At 38.7% G+C, this 17,647-nt stretch overlaps 1 protein-coding gene across 1 annotated transcript; it reads right to left on the minus strand.

The window, feature by feature from the left end:
* Positions 1–12,323: 12,323 nt before the first annotated feature.
* On the minus strand, positions 12,324–12,748 carry LOC132046067 (uncharacterized mitochondrial protein AtMg00860-like; the record flags this gene model as incomplete). The annotated part of the gene is made up of 1 exon (XM_059436611.1): positions 12,324–12,748. A coding segment is annotated over exon 1 (425 nt), but the record flags the coding sequence as incomplete, so codon positions are not given.
* Positions 12,749–17,647: the final 4,899 nt, after the last annotated feature.

Consider the following 17,647-nt stretch of genomic DNA (forward strand, 5'->3'; position numbering starts at 1 on the left):
AAATGGAGGTTTCGGTTTTTCTCTTTTTTTTTTTTAAGTGTTGAGAGAATGAAGACTAGTGGTCATCCTTTTAATCCTCTAGAGTTGTACAAAGGTCATGGCCCACATTAATGAGTTGTTCCAATTAAAAGATGACACAAAATTGTGTGGGGTCCTCTCCCCACTACACGGCCAACCATGGAAATTGTGGATGATTTGACTTCGATTTTATCACTTTTTGGTCCCAAAATTTTCCTAATTTTTCCATACCGATAAATTCATGTACAACTTATATCTCAAAATAAAATCGAAGGTCAAGAATCCCGACTTTGGCCTTTTGAAATAGTTTTGTCCTTAACTTATCGTAATTAATCCAGATTGTTTCAATGTACAAAAATACGGGTTCTAACAAGGATTATGTTATCTGAGCATAAGAACATATATATGACATTTGAAGAGTGTACGGAGTAAATCGGTTAACATGATCACTTGATGATAGCCCTCGAAATCATGAGTTAAGGTGAGGCCCACATGTCGGGATTTTGTAAAGGATATATTAAAAGTGATACAAGTGGTACATGGAAAGTTTAGCAAGTCCTAAGAAGGACCAATAAGTCGAATATGGGCATAAGCCCTCCAAAAGAACGATTTAAGGAAACATTTTCGGATGATCGACTTGGAGGGGCAAAAAAACGGTATTATAAGTTTGGAATGCGGAAAAACACAAACATGAAAGTTGTAGATAATTGAAAGAGATTTCCAACAATAGGTCGTGGAGTCTCACATGATGTCGAATCAAGAGTTATGGCCATTTTAAGAGCAAGACCCAAGTTTGCCAAATGGTTCCGCGGGCCCCACATGAATAAGTCGGTGGGAACAGGCCAAGAGGAGCTATAAATACCCCATCGGCCATTTTTTTTTAGCATATTAACACTCCAAAGAGTCCTAGAAGCCTCTCAAAACATCTCCCAAATATTATGTCCGATAAATCAAGAATTTGACAAGATTACGCCAAACTAGTCGTGAAAGGTAATTATTCTTGCTTCTACTTAAGTTTGGCGTTGGAGAGAAATTGATGTGGCTGAGTTTCTTCAAGTGTAAGGTATGTTATTTATCAGATCTTTTATGTTGAGTTTATTTGAAGGTCTAAGCAAGCCTTGAAAATGAAACTAGTTATGGAGAAAAGGTCATAGAGTGTTGTATTGTAGTTGTTGTGTTTATGGGCTATTTTGAACGTGTTGTGGCCGTGTGGATGAGCTGATTTACGCATATAAAAATGGTATCTAACATTGTTGGCGTGTTGATGAGATTATACTTGATTGGGACGGAAGAAAGTGCATATTGTTGTTGTATGTTGAAAAACGTCGTGTGGGATGTTTATGGAATATGTTGGTATGAATAATAGTGTTTTTGATGTTGGTATTATTGTTGTTGTTGATTGGTTGCTGAATTGTAATTTTGGGCTAGGCATATAAACGGGGAGATGCGCGATTTTCGGCGGAATATAGAGTAGTTTGAATTGAAATTTGGAACAAGTGTGCAATAAAGAGTCTAAAGTTAGTGTGAATCCTTTTAAGTGTAGGCTTACGAGCTTGGACGAATAAGCGTAGCTAATGTTATAGCCCGTACTTTGTACGTTCGGATATTTCGAAGTAGTCGTGGAGTGACGAGAGCATTTTCAAGAAATTATTTTAATGTATGATTTAAACATTATTCACGACTATTATTAGTATGGAAATATTGTGAGAGGTTAAAGGTGAAAAGAAAAATTTGCAAAATGGGCTATGAAAATAATGCGGAAGGCTAGGGGCAAAATGGTAATATTGAGAAAAGTCGAGGGGCAAAACGGGAATTGTACAAAAGGGTTCATGAGCATTCCAAAAGGGGCCATATTGGCCATGTGACCCAAAAAAAAAAAAAAGGAAAGAAAAGATGACAAACATAAGTCATCCTTTTAAAAAAAAAAAAATTCAAGAGAATTCTAGAGAGGGCGTGTGCCCCCTCACATGCTTGAGAGATATATATATATATATGAGTTGCCTTCTAATTCAAGAACAAAAAAAAAAAAAAAGATGAAGAGCAAAGGAGAAGGCCTATTCGGCCAAGCATGTAGGAAATGGACCATGAGAAATTCTTCACAAAAAAATTATTTTCTTCTATGTTTTCCACTCTTTGGAAGGTGCTAAACATCATGGAACAATTGTTGGGGCAAGCCAAAGCCTTTGTTCATGCAATTCTCCACCTAGGTCATGTTGAAGAACTAAGTGAAAAAGGTGAGTTTTATGTCTCTTTTTATATGTTGGAATGGTTTGTGCATGTGGTGAAGTGTGGAAATGAATGAAATTCCTGTGTCATGGAAGTGTATGGGGTGGCCGTGAGTTTGCAAGGACAAGCCGTGCATGTATATGTGTGTGTTAGGATCATGTTTTAATCATTTTATTTAGTGTTTGGTTGTCATTGTAGTAGATACTATGTTGGTAATGGGAGTTGAATGATTTTGGAAAGGTTGTTGTTATGAATGCATGAGGTTGGCCGTGTGCATGGATGGTTTGCAAGGGCAATAATTCAATTGTTTTATTTAGTATTTTAATTATTGTTGATATTATGAATGATTTTGTAGAGTGAAGGAATGGATGGAATAAATGAAACTATGCAAGTTGTGTTGTTGGTCGTGTGGTGTGCATGTTGTGTAGGAAAAAAATGAACAAATTTCTATGTAGCAATTTGATCGTTGTGGATATGTGTTCTAGGATGAAAATGAGAATTTGATGGTTTAAATTGATGTTGGAATGGTTACGGGCTCGATTTGAAAGCCAATATGACCTTGGTGTTGTTTTCTTTATTTATAAATATAATTTTGCTAATGTGTGTATTGTTGAGGAAGTTTATGAATTTGGAAGATAAAAGTGTGTTGATGATATTGTTTGTTGAAGTTGGAGGATTCAGGTTATTTGGAATCATTATGAGTATTGTAAGTATTGTTGGAATTGTTGTTAATAATGTGGCCGAGTTCCATTCTCGGATTGTTATTGAATTTGGGCGAAGCCATAATTCTTGGGACGGTGTATTTACGGGGGAGGTGCCGCCGAAATTTCGGCTAGAAAATAAGTGAACTTATTTGGAAGATTAAGGCAAGTGTTGGTTAAGAGTGAATTCTTAAAGCTTTATGGTTGATATTTGGTAAATGTGACCAAATTGCGGCTTTTGGCAAACTTGGAGGCCGGGATTGGAAAAGCTTAAGGAGCGGAAAAGGTATGTAAGGCTTACCCTTTCTTTCTTTGGCATGTCCTAGATGTAATAAGCTTGAATACGTGCTTCGGGGACCCTCCAATTCTAGAAGTCCGAGGTTGAATTTAGTTACTATTCTTTCGGTAGAATTGAACTAACTAATTTACGCTTTATTGTAAAGAAATGTCCAAACATCCGTAACTTTTGAAAACGAAAATGGAATGCCTTTGTCACACCCCAATTTCCGTTAGGGCGTGACGGGCACCCGACCCTTACTTAGGGCCGAGCGAACCCGCCGACTAACGTAACACTCATACCCATGTCTGGGCCCACAAAACATAGCATACACACGTAATGAAAATTTTCAGAATACAAACATACCTTTCGTTTTTTTTTTTTAAAACCAAATAAAATATGCAAAATAAGGCATACAAAGATTACTTCGGCTTATATAGCCGCTTGCCAAACACATCGGTAACATAATACATACAAACACACTACTTACGTAGCGCTCACAAACAGACCCGACGTATCATACACTCGACTGCGTCCGCAAAGTCTCTATCATAACTTCGAACACCATACAAAGTACTCGACTCAAAAGACCCTGAGGAAATGGAGCTCGCCAATCCAAGCTGGAGCATCTTCGCTAGCATCACCGACTCATCCGTGGGTACCTGCGTGGCATGAAACGCAGCCCCCGAAGAAAGGGGGTCAGTACGAAATATGTACTGAGCATGTAAGGCATAGCATACATCAAACGAGGTCATAACTAAAGTAGGAAGTACAGAAAGTGAAGTCGTAATAACACAACTATCTAAGTACTTACATCCGACACACAAATCATGCATACTCATACCGAACGCATCGTAATGTCATATGGAATGACAAGAACCGATGTGGGATCCGCCTCATCATCGGTGATCAAACTCATATCATCGGAGAACAAACTCATCACACATCATCACATATCAAATGCGGTCCATAGGACCGGGGACGTAACGTGGTCACCACCTATCCGGCGCCACAACACGGCTATAACTCCTTAAGATTTCAAATCTCCGTATCCCGAACACACACATCATCACAACACATCATAAGCCATATCACAAAGATAACTTCATAAACGGAACCGGCCCTATGGCGAGGTCTCGGAACCGTAACACGAAGATAACCCGAATATATCATAGTGCGCACGATCATATACCGGCCGGGATCCGTGAAAGAGGTAACACAAAACGCACGAACAGATCGTAAGTAACCACACGCACATCAGACATCATCACAGACTCAACCGAATAATCAAAACGAACCCCTTTTTTTTTTTTTTGAAAATCCAAAACCATAGTCAAAACTAGTTTTCTCCCGAATCTCGCTCGGGCATATCAAACCGAACTTTAGAAACCATTGTTACGCGTCAAAGTTATAGGCGTAAAATCTTTATTTCCAACTCGACGAAAAAATAGATAATCATAGTGAAGAAAATGTTAAATTTTCCGAAAAATCCATAAAGGTAGCATAGAAAGGCCGCGGGCCCCACGGACGGGTGTCGACCCCCGTCCGAGCCCGACTACGAGGGGTAGGGGAGAGTGATGCCTTATGAACTTACATATTATGTTTTAGGGCGTTTCGAGGTCGTATGCAAAAGTTACGGACGTTTGAAGTTTCGAAGTCGTTTAAGAACAAGTTTCTTTTGAAAACAAAATTCTTTTGAAAATAGAATTCTTTTTGAAACCTTAAAAGTTTAATCCTACAAACGACATAAGGGTCATAATTCAACCGCGCTAAAGATACGAACATCAAGGAACTTATACGAATCGCTTACACAATATTTCAAACCTAACCATATCACGACATACAAACCTGACTTCGACCGTACTAAAGATACCAACAAGACAAGCAAATACGATTCACAAACATACTTGAATTTTACGAATGGAATTACCCGAGGCACATATTATGTCATACCTTAATTTCGTCTAAGACATGCCAAAAAGAAAAGAAGGGTAAGCTTCACATACCTCGGCTGCTTCCTACGCTAATCCAAACTCAAGTCTCGTCTTCTCAAGATCTACAACAACATCAATAGGCATCGAACATTAGTCATACGCACTAAAGAATCCAATTCCAAACCATTACTTTTTCTACAGAATTTTTGGGCAGCACTTCCCTATAACTTGAACGCCCCGAGAATTTAACTCGGCCAAATCTTCAACAACAATACCAACAACCATTCCAACAACATCAATAAGTAATTTCAAACGCATTCTAGCACTAACAAGTCGTTCCCACATTCTTTGATAACATTCCAATTATATTCAACTTAACTACATATTTCCAAACTAATATCAACAATCGCATATTTAATTCACATTAGCTAGCAAAACAGCCCGCACAACTATAGCTTCGACTTGTAGCATTAAAACTTCATTCTACATCATATAATTCACAACGACGACAACCAAATGCCAAATGAAAATAAGTCATTCCTTGTCTTACCAAAACAGCCCATTTTCGACCACTCCTCAACCTACACCATTCCATAAGTTTCATTCACTTTCTACACATTACCATAACACACAAACATGTTGTATACAATTAAATCACTATCATCACACAATACACACACACACGGCCAACCTTCAACTTTCACAACTCAACTTTAACATCCATATTTTCATGATTTTAATTCATTTTCACACCCCACAACAACACACAAACATGCACAACAATCAAATTACACTAAATAAAATTTGTTCTTCATGTTTACTCCAACACCTCACTCACGGCCACAACAACTACACCATATTTTTCTGAACTTATTTCATTCCTACACTCCACAACATGTACAAATCATTCACAACACATGAAAAATAAGACTAAATCTCACCTTCTTTTCTTCCCCTTCTCCATTCGGCCAAGGTATGGCTTGGCAAGAACAAAGGCCTTTCTTGATTCTACAACAACTTCATGTTGTTTAGCATCTTCAAGGAGTGGAAAACATAGAAGAAACAATTTTTCTTGATCAATATTTTGGTCTTCATATTTTTTTCCTTGGCCGTTTTTTTCTCTCTCTCTCTCTCTTGATGCTTCATGAATTTTCTAGGAGATAAGAATGATGAAGATGACTTACTTAGTCATCTTTTATGGCCACACAAAATTTCCACATATGGCCCTATGGCCCACACACACACATGGCCATTTTCAAATAATGGCCAACTTTCCATAATTCTTTTTTGGTCCCAAAATTTTTCCAACTTTCATTCTCTACTTTTTTTCCTTATTCCAATCTTACCCTTAACACTTCATACCCACAAATGAATATGCGACTTATGCATTGAGACAAAATCAACAAAACCGGAAATTAAAAGTCTTGTCCATACCTCGTCGCAACCAACTTAGAATATTCCGACGTACAAAGTACGGGGTGTAACAGCCTTGAAATCTTCGAGGATAGTCTAATGAGACATAATGACCATGTTTTTATGTTCGTTACCCGACTTGACCCGAGGTGGGCCCACATTCCCCGAGACCTAATTGCACTGTTCTATTTGCCCTATGTCCGTAAGATAACTAAGGAAACCTTTGACTTTCGTTCTGAATTTAAAATAAGTATCCGGTAATTTGGATATGAGCATTTTGGTTTGACTATCCGGATATAAACACTTCGACACGAATGATCTGATATGAATATTCTGATATAAGCATTCTGATGTAAGATTCTGAAATAGAAATTCTGATATAAGTATTCGGATATAAGTATTGTGATATAAGTATTTGATACAAGTATTTTGATATGAACATTCTCTGTAAGCTTTAATGTTCTTCATACACGATCCTGGATCGCTTGAAAAGTCCGAAGAGGTTTCTGCGCTTCAAATGTCCATAACTTTCTGATACTAATTCGGAAGGACCCGAAACTTGCTTACGGATCTTCATATGTCGGTAAGTGTACGTATCCATCGAGTCTGGATTTATATGCATATGGTTTCTCACGACTCTGCTCGTGCATGGCTTTAATGTATCTTTCCCGAGTCCGGGCCGGGGCATGTTATGTTCTCGTGCGTACTCTACGGTATGATTCGATTCACCGAGTCCGGGCCAGGACATGTTCTCGTGCGCATCTCATTGCATTATTCACCGAGTCCATCGTACTTGCGGGCCGGGACACGTTATCTGTGTATGTTTATGATGATACGGGGATGGCGGCCAGGATGGCATTTGATATTATCCACGAGACCCGCGTAGAGGGCGGGACACGTTATGTATATTTGGCACGGGATTCGATCCGCATGATTCTACATTACCGAGTCCCTTAACAAAGGCGGGACACGTTATTTGCATATATGACATATGAGTACATTTATATATGATCCTACTCACCGAGTCCCTTATACGAGGGCGGGACACGTTCTATGCATATGCGGTATATAATATCATCGAGCATTCCGTGCATTCGTATTACATCGTCCGATATATGTCGGTATCTGGAGACATTACGTATGTTCGTAGTTTGTTCGTTATATGATACAATCGAATATTCCGTATGTTCGGCATTCCGTCCGATATATGATTTTATCGAATATTACGTACATTACGTACTCCGTCGACGTGTGACATCACCCGTGCGTTCTGTATTTTTTGTACCTCTTCGGACATGCGATCGGTGATTGCAAAATAAGCATTTTTGGTATACTGGTTGATTCATTTATTTTCTGTACACTTTTTAGTATATGAAACAGGTATGTATGAATTAAATGCTAAGCCGAGTAACGTATGTACCGATAGTTTTGTCCGTTTCGATTGTAGTTTTGTTTCTACGTATTGCATGCCTTACGTACTCGGTACATATTCCGTACTCGACCCCCCTTTCTTCGGGGATCGTTTCATGCCGCGCAGTACTCCCGGACGCACCTTGGGAAGTTATTATAGAAGATGTTCCGGCGGAGATGGCAAGCTCCAAATTTCCCCGGAATCTTTCGCCGAGTCGAGTTTGTCCGTTATGATTTACGGATACGTATTTAGAGACTTTGCGAGACGGCGTCGTGGGTGTTGGTTGTCGGAATTTGTAAGCGGCCCATGCCGATACGTTATATGTGTTGGTTCTGTTTGACTACAGAGTTTATGTAATTTGAAAGCAACGAAAATAGTTATTTCTGAAAGTTGTATTTTGTATTTTATCTTTATTAGGAAAAAAATTTATCTGCGTAATAAAAGTCTGTGGGTTCGCTCGGCTCCGGATGTAGGGTCGGGTGCCCATCACACCCTAGTAAGGTCGGGGTGTGACAGCTAATAAGAGGTGGAACAGGTATGTAAAGCCTATCCTTTCTTTCTTTTGGCATGTCCTAGATGTAAGTATGATACGATACGAGCCTTGGGGTAACTCTACTCTTAAGATCCGAGCATGTCTACGATTCTTATTCACTTCTTGATATCCTCGCTCTTAATGTTGTCGAGCTATTTCCCTCGAGTCTTTTGTATGTCTGGATAATGAATGTTGCATAAAGAGTTTTATTCCTAAAGTGTTCTATAACGTATAATGTCCCTAACTTTCATATATGGTCTCGGATTGCTATGATATGTTCGTAGAGAATTCTATAATGAATAATGCCGTAACTTTCATAGGCGGGCTCGGATTGGCTTGATATATGTTTATGATCCTCGTGACGCTATGTGACATATTTCGTAATGATATTTCAAGAGTCTAAGTGCGACTATCGTTTGATAGTCGAGCGTTGATTTGTCTGCTTACCTATCGAGTCTTAAAAGATGATTTATGTGCATACGGTTTCTCACTACTCTGCTCGTGCGAGCTGTTGTTACATCTTTCACCGAGTCCCGGGCCGGGTATGTATTCGTGCACGAGTTCATTGCATTGTTCATAGGAGTCCCTCATTAGAGGGCTGGCTACGGTATATATATGATGATGTGATGATGGCGCCGGCCCACGGGATGGGCGAGTATGATGTACACGTGATGGAGACGGGATCTCTCCTCACCGAGTCCCTCACTAGAGGGCCGGGTACGGTATATATGTGATTACTTCACCGAGTCCCTCACTAGAGGGCCGGGTACGGTATATATATATATGATGATGCGATGATTCTATTCACCGAGTCCCTCACTAGAGGGTCGGGTACGGTATATGTATATATGATGATATGATGACATGATGATACGATGATTTTATTTACCGAGTCCGTTACGGGAGGGCCGGGACACGTTATATATGCATATGTACAAGATGATTATTCACTTATGTTTCTGAGTCCCATAATGAATTGGATATGATATTGACATGCATGGTTTATGTTCCAAAGGCAAGCCTTGTGGTTTTCTGGTTCGGTACTATTTTTTTTATACTCTTTACTTCAGTACGATTCTATTTACTGTATTCCGTGCTTTACATACTCAGTACATATTCCGCGACCGACCCACTCTTCGGGGCTGCGTTTCGTGCCACGCGGTGTATATATATAGTAGGATATTAGTAGAAGATGTTCGCCCGGATTGGCGAGCTCCATTTCCTCCCGTAGTGCTGCCGAGTCAGAGTATCTATGTTATGGTATCTTGAGTTATGTTAGAGACTTTGCAGACAGAGTCACGTATGTAACAAGTCAGTCTTGTAAGTGGCTCTGTAAGCCGATGTATCATTATGCATTATATTACAGATTTCATATGTTTACCGATTTTACTTGAATTGAGAAAGACGAAAAGCGTGTTGTTCTTTGAAAAGCTTTCATTATGCACTCATTTCCTAATTTAAGAGTCCAGTAAGATTATGAGTATAATGAGAGTCAGCGGGTTCACTCGGCCCTAAGTAAGGGTCGGGTGCCCATCATGCCCTATCAAGTTGGGGTGTGACAAATTTGGTGAAGTTTGAACATTGAAATAAATACTACATCGAGTTATACAATATCAAATGCGGAAAGAAATTAACAATAAGAAATTAAATGATAGCTAGATAGACACAAGAATGGGAAAAATGAGAGCACAGGCTGTATTAAAATCAATACCTTCAACTATGGAATCTAAACAAGCACCTAAACCATAAGATAAACCTCAAGGGAATTAGACTCCCAAGCAATTCACTTTTATAAATAAAGGTTCAATCAATGGCTTCAACAAGAACTCAAACTATCTCAAGAGAATAACAACGGTATTCAACATAATCTAAAGGGTTAAATGACCTAAGCTAGCTATGTATAGTTTAGGATAGATTATTACAAGACGGCCCAAAATTTACACTTTCCATTTTTGCAAAAATAACCAAAGTCGGTTGTCTGTCATCCTCTGCGGCTCAGGTGCGGCTCGCAGGGCCCACCTGTATCTCGCGAGTGGTGTCTTTTTCACCTTCCTTCGCTACTTCGTCTTTCCACGTAATATTCAACACTTGGGACCCCTAGGAAGGCATCCTCAAGCACATCCATCTTTATGAACATCCCTTGTAAAGCTTGAAGGTCTCAGGCTTGGCTCCTCGTAAACAACCTTGATTCAACTTGGATTGATCATTCTCCCCTTCTTGAAGAGAATTTTTCCTCAAATTTAAGGGATCGCCATCATGAACATCAAAAGGAGAAAGATCACAAACGTTGAAGGTATTGTGACTTGATATTCCGGAGGGAGCTCTATTTTGTATGCATTGTCATTGAGCCTCTCAAGTACTTCAAACGGACCATCTTCCCTTGGCATCAACTTGGTCTTCATCTTGTTTGGGAACCTTCCCTTCCAGAAGTATAACCAAACCCAATCTCTTGGTTTAAGCACAACTCTCTTTCACCTCTTGTTTGCCCTTTTGGCGATGTCTTGATTCTTCTTCTCATAGTGAAGTATCACCTTCTCATTCAATTTCTTTATGAATTCGGCCCTTTTGTTTCCATCTAAACTCAAAACAACATTTGAGACAAAATGTGAGATCTAGAGGGGTTAGTCGGTTAAAACCATAAACAAACTCAAAGGGAGACATGCCAATAGTACTATGAATGACTTGATTATATGAAAATTCAACTAAAGGCAATTGGTCTTCTCAATATGTTAAATTCCCTTTGACCATGGCCCTAAACATAGAACCCAAAGTCATATCCACAACTTTTGTTTGGCCATCGATTTGGGGGTGACAAGAAGTAGAAAACAACAATCTTGTTCCAAGTTGCCCCCACAATTCCTTCCAAAAGTGGCTAAGGAACTTAGAGTCCCGATGACAAACAATGGTCTTGGAAATACCATGCAATTTGACTACATTCTCAACAAACAAAGATGCAACATACGAGGCTTCATCACATTTATGACACGCAATAAAATGAGCCATCTTTGAGAATCGATCAACAACAACAAAAATGCTATCTTTTTTAGTCCTTGGAAAACCCAACACAAGATCCATAGAAATGTCAAGCCAATGACTTTGAGGGATGGGGGGAGGGGTATAACATCCATGGGGAAGGAGCTTAGATCTAGCACTTCTACATTCAACACATTGACCACAAATTTTAGCAACATCATTATGCATTTTAGGCCAATGAAATTTTTCTTCAAGGATCCCCATAGTTTTGTCAATTCCAAAATGACCCATTAAACCCCCATTGTGTGCCTCCCTCAGAAAAACTTCCCTTCAAGAGCTCATAGGCACACAAAGTCTCTTGTCCATAAATAAGAAACCGTTAAATTTATAATAAGGAGTAGAAGATCTATCCCTAAGTCACCTTTCCCTTTTCCATTCTTCACAATCTAGAAAGATTTTTGCAAAGATTAGGTCTGTGGGATAAAATGTCTTTACTTTCAAACCCCATCAATTTAGAAGACAAAGTATTAATCAAAACATACATATTTTCTTTTCCCTTTTTGTATTGAATTAAATAAGGGAAAGTTTCAAGAAATTCAACCCATTTGGCATGCCTTTTGTTCAACGTTCCTTGGGCCCTAATGTGTTTCAATGACTCATGATCGGTCTAAATGACAAACTCTTTTGGCCACGAATAATATTTCCAATTACACAATGCTCTAGTCAAACCATACAATTCAAGATCATAAGTGGAATAGTTCAAAGACGCACCTTTAAGCTTTTCACTAAAATAGGCAATGGGTTTTTGGTCTTGCATAAGAATGCCACTGATACTTACTTGCTAGTATCATATGCAATTTCAAACATTTTCTCAAAATTGGGTAATTGCAACAATGGTGCGGAGCTAAGCATAGCTTTCAAAGTCTCAAAAGCCTTTCCTTGCTCCTCACCCCAAGAAAAAGGTTTACGCTTTCGGATTACCTCGGTCAAGGAAGCGGCTATGGTGCTAAATCCCTTAATAAACTGCCTATAGAAACTAGCCAATCCATGAAAGCTTCTCATATCACCGATAGATTTAGGAGTTGGCCAATTATTAATAGCGTGTATTTTGGATTCATCTATCTCAACGCCCCTTGAGCTCACAACAAAACGCAAGAAAATAACTTCATCAACACAAAAAGGGCTTTTTGCCACATTGGCATAGAGTTGTTTTTGCCTGAGCACTTCAAACACACATTTCAAATGATCAACATCCTCATTCATGGTCTTACTTTACACAAAAATATCATCAAAGTAAACAACGACGAGTTTGCTAATAAAAGGTTTCATCACATGATTCATCAAATGTATGAAAGTACTGGGAGCGTTAGTGAGAACAAAAGGCATCACCAACCATTCACATGGACCAAATTTTGTCTTGAATGTTGTTTTCCACTCATCTCTGGGATTCATACAAATTTGATGGTAACCTGATAGAATTCAACCTAAGGAAACTCTAAGAATTCAAAAATGTCAAAAGAAAATAAAAGGAACTTGGAAAAATTGGGAAAGAAGAGATAGAAGGATAGATACTAGACCCAAAGGATATTAAATCTATGGGCAAAATTGGGTATATCAAACCCAATCCCTCCCAATTTGATTCAACCCTAAGAACTTAAGTAATTTGAATTCAAAGAAGGACTTAACTGATTCCACAAATGAGCAACCTAATATGAATTCAATGGAACTTGCAATTCAATGCACAACTAAGAAATTACACTTAGTCAATATTCAACCAAACAAACTTTCTATTAACTAAATCTCTCAAAATATAAATTCACACAATATTCAAGCTAAGTCTTCCAAATGGATGAAAAGAGCGATTTATACTAATTCCTATTACACCAAAAGGCCCTAAAGTGGCTCTTTTGCAAAAATACCCACATGGGTCTTCAATTGCATCCAAAGCCTCATATCTTGCAATTATGACCTCCAATTGCCATTCTACCTCATAACTTGCAAGTATGACCTCCAATTGCAATCTTAGCCCCATAGTTGCACTTTTAGCCATTTTGCGCTTCCCCACTTTGCAACTCTTCCAATGCCAACTCCCAAACGTTGTAAATCCGCGAAGTCTTTCGTCCAATCTCCTCCAGGCATCCTTTTTCATGAACAAGGCTTGTAACTCTTGAAGTTCTCTTGCTTGACTTCGAGTGAAAGGCCTTGTGCTTGTTGGGTTCATATCATCCTCCCCTTCTTGGAGAAGATTCGTCCTCGAATCTAAGGGCATACCTTGGGGCCGAGTTTTGGACTTGGCTTGCTTGCATTCCAAACATTGACCACATAGCTTTTCAACATCATGTCGCATCTTGGGCCAATAGAATTGCTCTCCCAAAATGTCAAGTGTCTTGGCCACTCCAAAATGGCCCATCATTCCACCACTATGTGCTTCCTTGATGAACAAATCTCTCCATGAGCTCATTGGGACACAAACTCTACCATCCTTGAATAGGAACCCATCAACAAGTTGGAACCTATCAACCCTCCTCCATTGGGTCAACTCCTCATAAATCGCCTTAAAGTTGGGATCTTGAGAATAGAATCCCTTAAGGCTTTCAAATCCCATCATTCTAGAAGTCAAAGTGTTTAGCAAGACATACCTTCTAGATAATGCATCCGCCACCACATTTTCCTTCCCTTTTTTGTAATGGATCACATAAGGGAAAGATTCAATCAATTCTACCCATTTTGCATGTCTCTTGTTGAGCTTGGATTGGCTCTTCAAATGTTTTTTAAGGATTCATGATTTGATCGTATCACAAACTCCTTATGCCACAAATAATGTTGCTAATGGGTCAAGACCCTCACAAGTGCAAACAACTCCTTGTCATAAGTTATCACGCCCCAAACCATGGCCTGGGCGTAACACGACACTCGGGCTTTGCTTGCATGTGTCCGAGCGAACCTCATGGCTTGCTTGTCAACATGGGCATCAAAATAATATAATCTATATGATGCAATTTAAATGAATCATGAAAATGTAATTTGCGGAATAAAGTCTTGATATTATCTCATAGCATGAAAAATTCATGAAAACGTAATAGTCTGCAAACATGAAAGCATAACTCGACTCGTGAACTAATATCTGTCTATGAAACCTCTAAAACATGTCTGAATACTAACTACCAGGACATGGCCCTGGACTACCATAAACTGAATACTAATGTAGACTCCATGTTGAACCCCGAGAGGAGTGGGGCTCACCAATAAGCTGATAACTGAGGTGATCCTACTGCACAGGTGTATGCTCCTGAAAATCGGTATTTGCACCGTGAAGTGCAGGGACGTTAGTACATGGTGAATAGTACTAGTATGTAAAACCTGCTGAAATGAAGAACATGGCACAACGTAGGTATAGGACATGAACTGAAACTGAATGTAACTTGAACATGAGTATGAAACATGAGTAAAGTCGAAAACGGTAGAATCAATGGAAATACATGTATATAAACATGTATATCGCTTGTAACGTGGGGAATGCTATAGTATAACCGACAACATGATGCGGTACTTACGTCCTACTAGCGAGAACACTCACACCTTGCCGGGGATATGAGATTTAAGTAATAATAAGCATGTAAGGATCCAAACTGCATAATGAAGGTGTTGCCTCCTTGCTGACAACCCTTATCCTACGGTGGCTACGTAGTTTCAGGCTATCTGTGCCTTCTCGGTTAACTAAACAAATCCCAAAAACATGAACATGATGTAGTTGGCTAAGAAGCCCATGATTTTCATGAAATAACTTGTAAATAACTTGTAATCATGATTTCATGAAATAACTTGTAACATGATTTCATGAAATAACTTGTAACATGGTTTCATGAAATATCTTGTAATATGGTTTCATAAGATAACTTGTCATAGTCTTGCAAACATGTTCTTGATTCATGAGTAATAACAATAGTTCATATATATATATATATATATATATATATATATATATATATATATGTATATATATAGTTGACTTGAAAACATGCTTGTAACTTGCTAGATAAAATCATAAAGTTTCATATAAACATAATGAGAACACATGAGGAAGAATTCATGATTCATGGATTAAGCTAGGGTTCCTAATAACCGTAATGGAAGATTAGGAATACAATAACGAATATAGATACAAAATTCATGTACATAAATACATAAATACAGGCTACCAATATTTTGGGTTTAATGCCCTAGGATTTGAACTTCATGGATATCAAGAAACGGAGCATGGGGAAGAACGTAGAGATTCCCACATGTGGATGGAAGTTATACATACCTTAATTGCTTCAAAATCTTGAATTAAAGACTTGAATTTTGGAGAAGATTTCCTAAATCTTGATTCTTGAACCTTGAGATGGGTTTTTTTGAAAACCCTAGATTAGGAACAATGATTTTTTTGCTTAGATTATTAGAGTATATGTTAGAATTGAGTTGGAAGGGTTTGGATTGACTTACCTTGATGTTTTGGATTGTTGCTAGGGCTTGAAATTGTGAATAATGAAATAAACGAACTCAAGGCTTGAATTTATACAAAAGTGAGGCGGAAGTTATATGGACCGGACTGCACTGTAATCCTTCAGTAAAATGGCCATAAATGTTTGTACAGATGTCCCCTTAACCCCCATAATATACCGTTGGAAAGGTATTTCAAAGGGCTACAACTTTAAAGAAGGAAGTTTTCACAAATTCCTAAGGTAACTACCCGAAAACAGGCCACAAGTACAGACTGTCCTAGACTTAGACGAATTTAGAAGGCCTTAAGAACTTCACTTTTTGGTTTGACTTCAAAACGGCTGTTTATCACCCGAGTTCATCCCAAATAGATTCGTACAGCTAAAATATCACCTTTATACTAGATTTATACATTCATACCTAATTCGGATTTACGGGATGTTACATAAGTAGAGTAGTTCAATGACGCCCCTTTTAGCTTTTCACTAAAGTAAGCCAATGGCTTGCCTTCTTGCATCAACACTCCACCTATGCCAACCCCAGAAGCATCACACTCAACTTCAAAAGTTATCTCAAAATTGGGTAATTGCAACAATGGTGACGAACTCAACATGGATTTCAATTCTTGAAACGCATTCTCTTGCTCATCTCCCCAAACAAAAGGAACATCTTTCTTGATCAATTCGGTTAAGGGAGAGGCAATTGTACTAAACCCCTTTACAAACCTTCTATAGAAACTTGCCAACCCATGGAAACTCCTCACATCGATTGCATTTGTTACACCTCGCATTTTTGTATATTGCAACATTCCGAATTAATTGCGGAAAGTTAGGAACAAGATTACTTAGAGATGAGCAGTCGAGATTTTTAACTACGATTCTATTTTAAGTCGTGAGTTGCTTGCAAGTGTTGGTGGCATGGAATACTAAGGAAGTTTGGGACCTAAGATGAATTATGGGGAAAATGGAAAAAAATTTCATGAAGCTTAAGGAGCCATGTGGCCGGCCACAAGGGAAGTGGGCCATGGCCACATGGAAGGCTATAATATGTAATAAAAGGGATGACTACTAGTCATCTTTATCATTTGTGCTCAAGAAATTTCTAGAAACTTTGAGAGAAAGAGAGGAGAAACCACTCGGCTCCCTCCATAGCCGAGCAACACCAAGAAAAAAAAAGTGAAGAAAATCAATAGTTTTCTCTAGCAACTCAACTCCTTAGAAGGTAAGGAGCAACATAGAGTGATTGTTGAAGCTTGCAAAGCACTCTTCTTGCAAAAAAAAGAAGCCTAGCCGAAGTGGAGAAGTGAAGAGGAAAGGTATGGTTCAATCTTTGTTCTTATGTGTTATGCATGGTTTGTGGATATTGTAGGATGTGAAAATGAGTGAAAAACATGAAAGTATAGATGTTGAAGTTGAACCGTGAAAGTGGGCATTTGGCCGTGTATGTGTGTTGTATGTTATGAGTGATGAATTAATTGTATTTAGCTTGTTGTGTGTGTTGTTGTAATGTGTTGAAAGGGATGGAAATCATGAAATCTTGAAAGTTGGGTGTTGGCCGTGTGTGGGCAGTTTTGGGGCAGCCATGGTAGACTAAGGTTATATGGTGTTTTGGTTGTTGTCGTCATGCGTTATATGATGTAAAAATGATGGTTAATGATCCCAAGTTGAAGCAAAAATTGTG

The sequence above is a fragment of the Lycium ferocissimum genome, unplaced genomic scaffold (assembly GCF_029784015.1).
Source record: "Lycium ferocissimum isolate CSIRO_LF1 unplaced genomic scaffold, AGI_CSIRO_Lferr_CH_V1 ctg9253, whole genome shotgun sequence".
Classification (NCBI taxonomy): domain Eukaryota; kingdom Viridiplantae; phylum Streptophyta; class Magnoliopsida; order Solanales; family Solanaceae; genus Lycium; species Lycium ferocissimum.